We start from the raw sequence: 14,397 nt of genomic DNA, 5'->3' as shown, positions 1-14,397 counted from the left end.
GTGTCTGTCAACACGCATGGGGTCCCTGATGTTCCTTTTTTTTCCCAATTAACCATTTGCCATTTCCCATTGTTGTGTAGTGACTGTTTTCTGTCTTTTTGTTGCTTACCTGGACTTTGTTGTGTAGTGCTATCCAAATTAATATTGAACAGCAAGTAATTTACCTACACATTTGAATGCTTTCCTTACCCTATGGCCATGCATGGACTAATTTTTCCCAACTTAGCTAATAATAGTAGATTCTCAAACCACAGTCTTTTTTTTTAAACCCTTTTTCTCCTCAAATTACAGCAGCAGCGTCAGCAGAATAGCAATGTTTCCTAATCCTACCGTGGGTGTGTGGCATTAATCACCCCTCATAGACACAGGCATGCCAAAGAGGGCCAAGGCATGTTTGGACTGATCAGACCAAACCCAAAATGCTGTCACGGACAGATTCACTGCACACCCCAGCTGTGGTTACACACACCCCAGCCTTTTCCATGATCTACATATCTGAGCTGGATATTTATGTATGCAGGGTCATCAGTAAATCATGGTGGGACCTTGCTGCATTGGTATTATCGATGGCTTTTACATAAGTGTGTCCACTTATAATAGGCATTGTCTACAGGCTTGTAATTAAACTCCATATGAAAACACTAAAAGTATTTCTATCTTTTCCTTCACGTAAGTTTCGGTCAGTTTGGTCCACAGGTATAAAATGCAACCAGGACTCGAGCTCAGACGATTTTCCACTTTTCTTCAATACCACTTCAGGCCTATAGGTAGCAGCAAACTCCCCTGGGATCAAACACCCAAACACTGAGGCAACCTTTGTCTATTCTGTTGTCTGTTTAAACAAATGAAAGAAAGAAATGTCATTTCTGATTTACATTTGATTTGTCACACCAGAAAAAAGGCAAAGGTATTCGGTAAATAACATGTTAAGCAGAGAGTTCTCACACTGACAATTTTTTCTAAATTGTACTTTATTTTCTTTTAAAGACATATGTTTTAAAACAGAGATTGTAGAGAATAAATAAAGAAACATTATGTTTTTTGTTTTTTTTACTTCCATAGTTACATTTATGTAATTAAAAACTCTATAAGTGTGTTCATTGTCTTGTAGACCACAGGAATCCTCTTTTTTTCCTCTTAAATTAAAAAAGAAATTTTCACATCTTTCCCCTCATCAAATTGATTACCAAATAAATTAAACGTAAAAAATCAAGATAGAAAAATTCCCAGCCCTTCCTTCCGCTTTGTTAATTTGAAAAGTAGTGGCAGCAGAGAATCTTAACTCGTGAAGTTTTTAAGTCCTTTTAACTCCATTTTTAAACCAAGGTATGTACATTGAGAGGAAATCCATTTCTCTTCCAGCTTAATTAACCCTTGTTTTTAATTTACGTATAAATAATAAAACTAACTCTACATAACAATATTACCAATGGTAATCATACAGAATATTATTTTCTTTTGCCTCTGACTGTGTAGACTGGCCTTCTGTTAATGCCATAGACCACAAATCACACTATACATCAGAACCCTGTTTAGTAGAATAACATCAGTGATATGCTTTTTCTTAACATGTAGATCTTGTTGCCGACAATAGAATATGTACATAATATAAATGAATCCAGCTGTGGAATGATACAGTAGGAACTCTGGAGCACTTCGGATATTGTGGATGCTGATTCTGTAGATGTATTTGTTGCTGATATTACTGCTTCTGTTGCTGCTGTTGTTGTTTTTGTAAGCGCATACACGTGATACTGCTTTTTGTGAAGTGTTGCTCCTGTGCTATACGGTTGGTCAAACAACCAAAAAAGGCTGGGGCATCCCAAGTGGTTTTTCTTGATTGAACTCTTAGGTTTTCCTGGAGGTAAAAAAAAAAAGAGGAGAGAGAGAAAGAGAGAGAGAAAAAAAAGAAGAACACAAAGCATTTTTATACCAGATCGCAGACATAAAACACATACATTTAAGACTTTGGAAGTGGAGTGGTGTCTGCAATACACACTGCTTGCACTGATGCCTCAGGGGGAGTCCAAGTTATCAACTAGTGTCCATGCAACTCAAATAGTGACAGTCATACTGCTGTAGGTGTATGCACGTTCTTAGAAAATACTTTGTCTTATCTTTTGGCAGGCAAATTAATTCAGAACATGCACGGTAGGAATTCTGGTAGGGGGATTAACTCTCCAAATTTTAGAAAACAGTTGGAGATTATTTCGCATTTATTCTAATAATACTCAGAGCCGTCGCCGTTCACCGAACTGTGATTTCTCAGGGAGGTAAGATTTGAGATTCAGCCTTTCAAATCATCCACCAAACAGTGTATTCGTGGAGCAGGTTGCTGCAAATGGCATCTGCAGGTTCCAGAAACAACTAGTTAACACTTTTTAATTCATTTTTTTCAATGAAAGTTTATCTATATTTAATACCAATTGTGTATCAGAGCAGTGAATGTGAATCACTTGTCAGTTCTAAATATTGATTCTAATAAAAAAAACCCTTAACAAACAGTCATTACTCTCCAACTTTGTTCAAACCCATTTTATTTTCTATACATTCTGGTTCTAAATTGAAACAACAAAATATGTAAAGATATCAAACAGCCTATGTCAGGGTGAATCTAAGGGAAGTCTCAATAAAATTATGCACAAATAATCCTGGATATTTTACATTTGATGTAAATTTGTATCCTTTAAAATAAACATAGAGGGTTGGGTTTGAATATTTCACTCAGTGCAAACAACATTTAGCTTCAATGAAGAGTTAAAACAAGCTGATACAGAGTATGTATGATACTGTCACACAGTGTGGTGCCTTAAACATACTTAAGGGAGAAAAAGGGGGGAAACTGTACGTCAAGGGGTGTTTAAAGTAAAATTAATTATTATTTTGTCATATAAGTGTAAGTGTTATAGTGGTACAGAGAAATTGTACCAAAATATGTCTGGGTTTTCAGCCTAAAAATGATTCAAACCATGTAAGTTTTGTTTTTCAGGACCAGAAATATCCTCGAGTTTTGATTTATATTAGAGGGAAAATATTTAATTTCCTTAGAAACTGAATATCAGGCTTTTTAAGACATGACAATTATTTTTTTAAAAACCTTTTTTAGTCATATTAATGACCTGCAGATTTCCTTTGCACGAGACACATTGTGAATTCTTTGGTTGTTTTTGACATGAAGTGGACATTTTGGGTTATATTATTTCCATATGACTATTTCTTGTTATTTTTTTTATTATTATTTTATGTTTTTTTGTGATCCAGAATTCCTACAGAGGAATGCAGTTCCTCAGCCAGCAGCACGTGTCACAGGAACCAAACAGCTTTACCCAAAACCTTCTAGAGTAAGATTAGTGTCTCACTTGGTACAACACCCACACACACACACACACGTTCACTTACACACACATAGTCTTCACATCTACTCAACACAAAACACTCGCACAAATATAAATGCACACGTCTCCTCTTTGCCTCACAGCCACACGCAGAATCACTCATACTGTACACAAATACTATATTGTCAACCATGTACAGGGGCACGTTCAGTACAATTTCAGTCTCACAAAAACCAAACAAAGTTCAGGCACAAAGTCACTTGGATTTGAGTTACAACCAAACAAAAACCCTGCATCACCGAAAAACTACCACACCAACCAACTAAACAGAGGGGATATGTAAGAATGATAATCATGACAGACAACAAAAAAGGAAAGTAATCAAAACCAAAGAAGTCTAAAAGGAAAAAATTCTAATATATCCATATTTAATGGACAACAGGCTAATTTAGCTCTTAGCATTGAAGCTTTTAGAGGACTTTAAAAAAGAGAAATAGCATGTCATGATAATCAGTTGCTTACAGATGCTGAGGTAAAGTGACAGTTATTGATCAGTGTTTGCAAGGATTAAAAACCAGGACAAAATAATAAGAGGAAACTCACAACGCACCAAACACAGTTCATGGTCGCCACAGTAACCCGCCATGCAGTTGAGCATGGTGAATCAAGGCAACGGCCCAAAATAAAAATTGCTAATGGCAACCATCACAGGCAATATCGCCACAGCAACCAACACAGGCCAATTAACTTACAACGCGGTGAGAAGGAAGGGGGGAGGTTTTAGCGGTTGCTAGGCAACCATAGCCATAGCGACGCACGTCTCCACGATATATGTATGGACGGGACAGTCTTGAGAGTGGTGTGATGTTTTTTTCAGGAAAAATGGCAAATGGCACAGCACAAAAACAATAAATGAAAAGTAAAACAAAAAATTAATGACGAACAGTAGTTGGCGTTCAACCCTGCGACAGAACACTGGTTAGAACATTTGAACCGAGTAAAAGTGTAAAACTGTCCCTACATACTGAGCAAAAAAAAGAACGGGCCACTTTTACACAACATAGTTATCTTCTGATCCCTGTAATGCATTTCAAATTGATGGTATTTTCAGAGTGCTGCCACCTCAGTAAAATTAATCTACTGTAGGGTTATTGACTTTTTCAGTTCCACATGAAAGATAGCCATTTAAGTACTGAGCCCCCAGTTATATCCACTCTGTCTCTTTAACTTCCAGACGCATTTGCAGCTGTCTATCAATCCCTCCCCCAGCTCTCCCCGGGCCCTCCCCGTCAATATACAGCAACTCACCTCCTTCAGTAAGGCCTGTTGGCATCCTTGGGCCTCTTCAGCTGCACCTTCAGTCTCTTCATGCCAATCTGGAAGCCGTTCATGGCCTGGATGGCAGTCTGGGCGCTAGATGGGTTGTCAAAACTCACAAAACCTGAGGCGGAAAGGATGGAATGAAAGAGGTGAACCCAAACATTCATGCTGCGGCAACAGCAGCATCATTTATGGGAAAAAAGGTGAATGCAAATAAAGCTAAAAAACATGTCTTTTGTCACATAAGAAAGAAAGTCTCTGAAGACCACAAGGTGACAATAACCATCACAGACGCTACCACCTCTGGTACCATCACCGTGACTCACCGAAGCATTTGCTCTGGTTGGTGGCGCGGTCAACAAACACCTTTGCAGAGATGACGTTTCCAAAGGGCAGGAACATCTGCAGTATCTCAGAGTCAGTGAACTCCTGTGGCAGGTGGTAGATGAAGATGTTACAGCCCTCGGGACCTTTCCGCAAAGACAGGAGAGAGAGGAGGACGTGGAAATGACATGACAAGAAAGGACAGGTTAGGAGATAAGTGAAAAACTGCAGTGTTGAGGAAGCACTGGGGAAAATTGCAAAGTCGAGTTAGTTTTTATTTATGGAGCTCTTGATACTCAGAGATGCCTTACTTAGCTTAGGTAAATAAAAAAGAAAACTGCAAAAACCAAACCATAATACTAGAGCAGGAAATCAAATCAAGTATTAAAAGCAGTTTAAAAGAATAGTTAGATATTTTGGTACATGCATTTATTTGTTTTCTTGCCAAGAGTTAGAGGTGCTAGTAGGTAGATTGTGTTAGATTTGGACAGAGCCAGGCTAGCTGTTTACCCCTGTTTCCAGTCTTTATGCTAAGCTAAGCTATTTGTCTCCAGGCTCAGGATACATATTAACCATACAGACATAAGAGTCATTCTCATTTTTTTCATCTAACTCTCGGGTAAAAAAACAAATAAGTATATTTCCCAAAATGTCAAACTATTCCTTTAAAAACAAAGAGCTCAAGTTGTTTGTATACAAAATGATTGTAACACTTCTGAATCTGTGTTTAATACACCGATATTTGAGGAAAATGTAACTTAAGGCCATATTACCAGTAACAACTTCACAGATTGGGTCTTTTGTGGGCTTTAAAGGACCAAACATTTGGGTTTGCAACGTTTCTTAAATATAGATCATTCACACTTTACATTTTTGCTGACCGTTTTCAAATGCATGTAATACAGGGTTGGATTTTAGGATGTGTTTTTTCAATTCAGTGTTATATGGACTGAGGATCTGTTCTCAGACTGCTGTGCAATCCAGTACAGTGAAGATCAAGTCTACATTCATTTCTGTCATTTCTGTGCTGCATTATGGTTGCTTGGTAATGCAGTTTAAGTACCGAATGATTTGAAAAGCCTGCACTGCATTATGACAATGTTGGCATGACAAATATATAGTTTTGACTAGAGGTGAACGGATTCGTCAGTTAATCAATTAGTCATTTGACAAGTTAATCTGCAACAATTTTGACAACTGATTGAGTAATATCAGCCATTTTTCATGCAACAACCTTAAATTTTCTCTGGTTCCAGCTTTTCCAATGCGAGGATTTGCTGCTTCTCTCTGTTTTACAGCAGAGTAAATTGGACATCTTTAGTTTTTGGACTGTTAGTCGGACAAAACGACTTCACTTTTTCTTTTATTTTTCAACATTTTCAGACATTTTATGGACTAGACAAATATTCAAATGGTCAAAAAATACTGTTCAGATTTGTCAATAATGGAAATAATTGTCAGCTGTAGGCATAGTTTTGACAAAGAATAATGCAGACTTTACTTTGATACATTATATAATTCAAGAAAGTTATAAAGGTCTGCTAATATTTTCATTTCATATCATACAAAAATGAATGAAAACCAACAGATACCTAGAATGGCAGAAAAAAAAAACATAAAATACAATCAACTTTGTAAAACACAGGTGCATTTTTTGCAAAAATGATTATCTGCCATGTAAAGTTATGTGCGCTTTGTGGCAAAAGTGCTAAAAGATTTGTAAAAAAAAAAATAAAAAAAAATGTTTGTCTAAGATATGATTATTCCACACTTGTGCACAGCTCTTTGAGTTTACCTTCCCGTTGCTGCAGCTGCTGCGGCTGCTGCGGTTGCTGGGCCACCAGTGTGGGCTGGTGGGGGAACGGCTGTCCCACCAGGCCGTAGGCAGCGGGGTAGGTGGCTGACAGAGAGGATAAACAGGTGAGCCGAGAGCTGCGGTGAGGCAGGCGGAGCATTGCAAACTAATCATTTTATCCTCAAAACAACATCTGACTGTGCTGCATTCCCACCTCCAGATTTGCTAAACCTGGCAGATGTTTTGCATATAGTCTTTGACGTGCGACTCCTTCTACAGAGCTGCAGGTTATTTACATTTTGTAATATACGTGTTCTGACTTTGGATGGAAATTTCTCCTTAAGACCTGGGCAGACGTAATGTAGCTCTATTCCATAATGTTACGTAAAACTCTTTTGCATTCTGGTTACACAGATTGAAAAGTTATTTCTAGGAAGTAAAAAGAAAAAAAAGCTGATTTCCAGTGGTCAACGCTTATGTAAAATGTGACGAAAAAGAATATCACACTAATATTGGAGATTATTTGTTCGTTTGTACATCATTGATTGAAACATTGATACATCAAATAGTATATGCAGCTTATTATCGGTAGCAGCAGTAAGACAAGTACAGAGCAATGCACTTCTATAAATAAACTACAGTTTATAGCTTTTTATCGCACACACCTAACAGAATTAGTGCTGAGACTGTGAGGCTCACCTGTGTAGTGCTGCATGCCTGTATAAGCTTGCTGTAGGGGGTCCAGGACAGGACTCTGAGCTGTGACACAGTAAATATATCGTCACAAACCACTTTATATGCGCACGCACACACACACACACACACACACGAAAAAAAAATCCTAAATGCTATTTGGAGCACATCAGCACGCTCCAAATAACATTTAGTGCTTTAGTTTCATTTCATTTCCTCCTGATTAGACCCTCACTGTCGCACATCAGAACAGGAGGCCTGTGAATCTGCGGAGGAACATTTTATGACGGAAAGTCAGAGTTATTCTTGACTTAGAATGTGAGGGCTGTACCTTGATAGGCATGAACCCCGTTGGTGTACAGGGTTTCAGTTGCTGATTGGCCGTTGGGTGGAGCTGGCACAGAGGGGTAGCTGTTCACTGCAATCGGTGGAGGCAGAGCAGGAACGGGTGTGGCTGCGATGGAGGGTGGAGTGCTGGTACCTGCACACACGTTTAGGGCATGTTTTTATTTATTAGATTTTGTAGTTTGATGACAGCAGCAAATGCTTAATCTGCTGACAAAAACGTCAGCAGATGAGTACAGACTTGTGTTGAAATGACTAATACAGTTGTCAATCAACATAAAACTATTTGATTTCCAGTTTTGATTATCAATTCTTTTAGTCATTAATCAAATAATAAAAAAAACAAACTATTTGCTGTCATTTACCTGTAAGATGTCTCGTTCAGTACATATCTTTGTCACAATTCTTTAAAAGCAAATGTAAGGGATCCTTGTCAAAATGTTGCTGTATGTTATGTGTTTATGTAAAGAAAATTTAATATAAGTCACAAAAATCTCAAATGTTAATATTGGCATCAGCCTCAAACACACAGTATCAGTTGGGTTTTACGGTTTTTAAACCTTGAAAGCAAAAGCTAACATGGCTAACATCATGACAGTCTGTAAAAGAAAAAAAATACAAAATAGATGTTTGTTATTTTGTCCTCTTAGGTCAACCTCTCCTTGTGTATCTGTCCTCATATTTCAGGCCGAAATCTAATCAAGGCCAGCCGGAGCCAGACATCTCTGCCTCTCATTACCTGAGGAGGGGGTGATGGATGCGATCGGCGTGGCAATGATGCTGCTGGGGTTGAGGGCGGCGAGCTGCTGCATCTGAACTGCCGCCACCGTGGCAACAGGAGAGAGGTAGGCCGACTGCGCCACCAGGGCCTGCTGCTGCATCAGCTGGAGGACAGAGAGAGAGAGAGGTTGTAATTGAGAGGGGAGGAGGGGAGAGGAGCGGGGAGAGAGGGAGCCAGGAGATTTGGAGTTGAGAGCAATGTGTCCGTGTTGTTGTGCGTAGAGCGTAAGCTGGGAGTGTGTGAGTCTAATCTCAGGCTTGTAAAGCAAAACAAAACACCAGACGACTTTCAAAATCCAAACAAACTGTGAAAAGGCTCAGCATCAGACATTTCGTGAGTGATTTCTGTAGATTACAATCATAGACAGACGCACTATGCTCAGATTGTCATTATTGCCCAGCTCAATAACAGGATCCAGTCATAAAAATCCAACCTGTTTAATATAATTGCCATGGCTCCAGACTGAACCTCAATCAGGAATCAATGTATCTGAAGGCCACGTCTCCGCCCGCTTCAACATAACACTCACCAGCTTCCTTTGGTGACCTGCTCTGATTTTGCAAACCGGCGCGGACGCTTCACAGTATTTTGTCATCAGTCATTAGGGCCATATCAAGGTCACAATTTGTCTTTAATTCTGCTCTAAACTTATGAGCATAAAAATAACTGACTACATTTCTACTGTTGTGTAGTCTTCAATGGGACCTGCACTTTATTGATGATTCTTTTTTTTTTTTTTTTTTGTCAGCAGTTTTATTTTATGTAATGTTTATATTTTGGTTCAAATTATGAAATGAAGTACAGTACTTGGGGAGCACATCCACTGCAGAGTAAAAACGTCGTCAGGCCTACTTAGGCATCACAAATTGAACAAATGTTAATGAGCCAAATCTAAAACCATTTGCACTAAACGGTCAATTAGCGAAGACAAGAGCAGTAATGTGACTTTACTCTACACTGTAAATCGTAATTTTTCCAGTTAAGATCATCTAGTATGAAATTAAAATTCTTCCATTACAATCACATGGAATGTATCACATTTAGTACGGTTTGCTTTTCCAAGAAATGGATCTTTTCTTTAGGTACATTTTGACTAAAATAATTTTCACTCTTTGTCACATCCGTTTTTACTTCTGTAAAAGTACTTTTACGTCTACATGAGGAAAAAAAATCTGTTAACTCAGGACTTCCCATCCTTTTTTTGCACCACAGACAAATCAAGGTTCAGATTCAGGCTTGATCTCTCTCTTAATTATCCAAACACGTCTTGATGCTGAGTTAGAGTTAACATCAGACAGAGAGAGGGAGAGACAGACAGGGAAAGAGAAGAGGCGAGCATAAAAAAAAACAAACTAAACAGAAACCAAAATGTAAGGTTATTTGTTCTGCTTTTCATTATGGATATGAATTTAATAAAAAAAAAAAGATATAGACCTCTCAGCAACACTTAGGTGTGTCTTTGCGAAAGGTGGAGTGTGTTTCTAAAGAAGCGTGTATGTTTGTGTTCCTCACAGCCTGTGTGTAGGCGTTGTATGCCCCGAGGTGCAGGGTCATGGGACTGATGACGCCCAGCTGAGAGGCCACCTGCTGCATCCGCCTGAGCCCTCGTTCCTTCTCCGAATCGGCGAACTTAACCACCAGGCTGGACGAGGCGCCCTGTGGAGGCAACGTGGAAGATCATAACTCCTTTTGTCTGACGGTCTCCACATCAGAAGAAAATATCACCACTCAGCACTGTTAAAACAGGTAATAGTGCACGGGCCGTCCTGGTGCTTAGGGGGTGCTGACGATGCTGATTATGTTATCTTAATGTCTCTGGTTCAAGTCCAGCCAGGGACCTTTGTTCCAAGTCACATCGCCTCTGTCTCTCCTAATTTCTCTTCACTTCTACACCAGTTCTATATCAAATAAAGGCCAAAATAAATAAATAAATAAATAAAATCAAAACAAAAAAATGGTTATAATGCAGTTTTAGCTTTACACTTCCTATGACATGTTAGCTATCAGACAACAACAAAGCTAAAATTACAAATTTTTCATATAAATTGTTTAAAAAAAAAAACAACCTAATATAAATATGTATTTTTCACATAAATACAGTTGTTCTTTTAATTTAGTGAACTTGCACCAAAGCACAGTCCAAATCACCTCCAGCAGAAGAAAACAGATGAGTACATTTTCCAACAATTTTGTCCTCTATTCTGTGTGTGTGTGTGTGTGTGTGTGTGTGTGTGTGTGTGTGTGTGTGTGTGTGTGTGTGTGTGTGTGTGTGTGTGTGTGTGTGTGTGTGTGTGTGTGTGTGTGTGTGTGTGTGTTTTTTGTGGAGGAGGGGGACAGAAATGAGAAGTGGTGACTGTTAGCTGAGTCACCAGGCTGAGTGTCTATATGACTGGATTTGGAGCATCTGAGTGTTTCTATTTGAGTTTATGTGTAACCATGTGTATGTGTAACTAGTTGTAGCTATGTAGTTCCTGTTTGTGTGTGTGTGAGTGCGCGCGTGTTAGTGTGTGTGTGTGTGTGTACATGTCTTTCCGTGGTTGTGTGGACAAATTTTGGGTTGAAAGCATCGTTGCGAGGACATTTTTGCCGGTCCTCACAACTTTAAAGGGCTTTTTGAAGGTTGAGACTTGGTTTTAGGGTTTAGGTTAGAATCCGGTTGAGGTTAGGGTTAGGGGCTACGGAATGCCTTATGTTGGTGAGTGTCCTCGCAGCTAATGTAAGACAAGTATGTGTGTATGTGTGTGTGTTTGTGTGTCCGTAGGGGGGACTTACAGGTAAAGTACGGCTCCCATGCAGAGCGTTGATGGCGGCCTGGGCCTCTGCGTTGCTCTGGAACTTTACAAATGCGCACCCTACATGAAATGACACACCATTAAACGTGGCCTCACACAGACACACGCTCACACACACAGTATAAAGAAACTACTTCCCTTTAAAAATACATTAGGAGCCATCTTACATCTAGTGCTTCATCAGTTACTAAGGCATCATTAAACGTGGTCCACAAAACATTCATTGCTTCATCAATCACAGCTCGTAAACCACAAAACGCATCATTAGCCATGACCCATAAAACCTATTGCACCATTAGTCATGCCTCATGCAACAAACGCAGAAAAATTTAGCATCTGTGTTTGAGCTGTCGCCAGAATTTGATTTACATGGCAAATATCATCAGCATTGTTGTTAGTGACAATAGTAATTTACATCCACGTGATGGTAATGTGCTGCAAGCCTACTGCTCGGGGCAAAGTCAGCGTCTCGTTTACAGTCATGATCTGGACTCCAGTTGCAACCATTTCACACGACAGTACTTTAAAAGCGAAAGGGAACCTGAGAAACAGGTGTTTTGGAAATTGTGGAGGGTGGTAAAGCTTTCCAAAATCATCTGAGCACTGATCATTTTTAATAACTGAGAAAAATAAATGTGAATTTAGTGTTTTTAAAAATTTATTGATTTTAGGCAGTCTAATCACTCTGTGTAATTTACATAAGATTATATTTTACGTTTTATCGCATCAATTTAAATACAGGGCGTACCAAATCACAAAAGTGGTCAAACATTGCTCACAGGGTTCAGGACTTAGAAGTAAGTCTGTGTATAAATGCCTAAATGCCCAGGCACCAGTCTATTTAGTGGTGTTAGAGTGTTCAACGGGCCAGCACCAGTATAATACTAAACTTAGTCAAAATTCATAAAATTCAACTTTTCAATGTGTGCGGGCAGAAATTTGGAACAGATTACCAGATGATGAGGGATACTCTGAGTCTGTTATAGTTTTTAAAAACAAGTGTTTTCATTCAAAGAAATGGAAAGAATATAGATGGTTGGAAGCACTAATGAGTAATACTTTATCTACCATGATTAAATCTGCATATTCCAACTTCTCTTGCGTAAGTCTGTAATGTAATGTAGACACAGCAGCCTGTGTTGTCATGATTTGTTATTTTAAATTTTAGTGTCTTTATCCTCTGCCATGCTTTAATGTTATGCATGACACTTTTTTGTTATATGCTGTTTATACAGTAGTTTGTTTAATTTTGTATCTTGTGTTTATGACGTTACCTTTGCTGGTACCGTCAGGCCCGCGGAGCACCGTGCACTCCTCTATGCTGCCGAACGGCTCGAACATCTTTCTCACGTCGGCATCCGTCTGCTGTTTTCCCAGCATACCCACAAACAGCTTCCTGTCTTCTAAGGGGAAGGAGATCGCCAAGATGGGAGGGGAGAAAACAGGGATAGTGTGAGTGAGATCGAAGAGGGGAAAAGTGGGAATGGATGTTTTATGAGACAGGACGGTGCGGGCGGTGAAAAAGGGGGGAAAAGGGAGAAGTGCCATGTCACTGTACATGCATGAATAATAGAGAAACAACAGTGTGGTAAGCAGTTTCAAAGCAGGGTGGATGTCAGCCTGCCATACTTCAGAGCGCCACCAGAGTGCAGTACCATGAACATCACTACAAACAAACAGCATCTGGCGGTGACTCAAATGTTTGTCACCCTCTGTGCTGTCAGAGAAGCTGCTCCGTCTGTCCCCGTCAGTGAAGGATCAGATGAGCATTTCTGCATGTTTCAGCCCGTTCACTACACACACGGACATGTTACCATTTCCGCAGACTGTTCTTCAAAACACACCATACGAAAAACACTGTATGAAAATCGTCTGTTGGAGATCTGAAGCTTGAGATGCAGAATCAGTCACAGTGAACATTTCATTGTCTTTATTGTTTTGTTACATTGATGAAAGTGTTACACAAAATTGTGATTGAAAATGTGGTTTGATTGGAGAAGAACGCTTGTACAGTGTGTTAATGGGGTTGATTTGAGTGCCGACTCTCAAAGATCAGAGCTTTTCCACCCAGCACAATAACACACTGACTTCTGTAATCAAGTCTGGGCAATGCCATCTTTCATATCTACCATTTATGTTGAAGGTGATAAGTTATCCGTCACAAGCGAATTTCAAGTGACTACAAGTTCATTGTCAGATAATACTGAAATGGAAGGGAACTGCTGGCTTTGCAAAATGGTCAACACCAATTTATAGTATGTGTGTATTGTAGTAAACAAGCTAAAACGTGCAAAAACATGATTCTTTGGGTCTTTGACAACAGGCTAAAATACAACGTGTACTCAAAATGTTGAAAAGTTGGTGAAAATGAACTGAGTAGGTAACTGATTAGATGTTAGGGCAAGTGGATCTTCAATAGGCCACAGCATTGACATTTTGACTTGTCATAGTAGGAAAAGTGCAGGTGTTATTAATGACATGAACAATGGCTCTGGTCTATTCGAGTGTCCCAGTAAAGCATGAGAGTGTAACAGTGAGCCAGCTTGAACAATACCGGGATGCTGAAAATGAGGCAACCAAGTGAAACTCAGCCGTCATTAATGTTATTATTCACACCGGTGCTTTTCCTACTGTGGCATGTCAAAATGTCCACTATAGAGGCAGACTTTTGTAACCGGTCTTTTAACCGCATTTTGGCAAAAATAAAAACTTTGCATGTGTGATAGAGTGCCTGCTGTATTTCAACCAAGTCTCCAGTTTTCAAACCGATTCTTCTACCGTACTGAAACCATATATGAATTGTAGTAAATGAGCAAAAACATGCAAAACCATGATGCTGTAAGTCTTCAGAAACAGCTGAAATGTGTTCATTATAATGTGTTCATATGTGCTGAAAAGTGGGTGAAACTAATCCAAACTGATTAGGTGACTGATTAGATTAGATGAGATTTTACGGCAGAAGGCTCTTCAGGGGCATTTTGTAAAAACTGCTTTGCAAATCCCGCACCCAAG

The 14,397-nt window shown here is 39.3% G+C and overlaps 1 protein-coding gene across 2 annotated transcripts in view; it reads right to left on the bottom strand.

The window, feature by feature from the left end:
* Positions 1-1,029: 1,029 nt before the first annotated feature.
* The window catches only part of celf3a (cugbp, Elav-like family member 3a), a 46,937-nt gene continuing 33,569 nt past the window's right edge, over positions 1,030-14,397 (bottom strand). For both annotated transcript variants that reach the window (XM_040122743.1, XM_040122744.1), the window contains 10 exons: positions 12,660-12,788; positions 11,366-11,445; positions 10,106-10,249; positions 8,552-8,696; positions 7,799-7,948; positions 7,474-7,533; positions 6,775-6,879; positions 4,982-5,125; positions 4,644-4,776; positions 1,030-1,858 (listed from right to left, as the gene is read on the bottom strand). In XM_040122743.1, coding sequence (XP_039978677.1) covers positions 4,649-4,776; positions 4,982-5,125; positions 6,775-6,879; positions 7,474-7,533; positions 7,799-7,948; positions 8,552-8,696; positions 10,106-10,249; positions 11,366-11,445; positions 12,660-12,788 — 1,085 coding nt within the window. In that variant the 3' untranslated portion in view covers positions 1,030-1,858; positions 4,644-4,648. The remainder of the gene's footprint in view (positions 1,859-4,643; positions 4,777-4,981; positions 5,126-6,774; positions 6,880-7,473; positions 7,534-7,798; positions 7,949-8,551; positions 8,697-10,105; positions 10,250-11,365; positions 11,446-12,659; positions 12,789-14,397) is intronic.

This window comes from Xiphias gladius, chromosome 24, assembly GCF_016859285.1.
Source record: "Xiphias gladius isolate SHS-SW01 ecotype Sanya breed wild chromosome 24, ASM1685928v1, whole genome shotgun sequence".
NCBI lineage: Eukaryota > Metazoa > Chordata > Actinopteri > Istiophoriformes > Xiphiidae > Xiphias > Xiphias gladius.
This window is presented reverse-complemented; position numbering and strand designations above follow the sequence as displayed.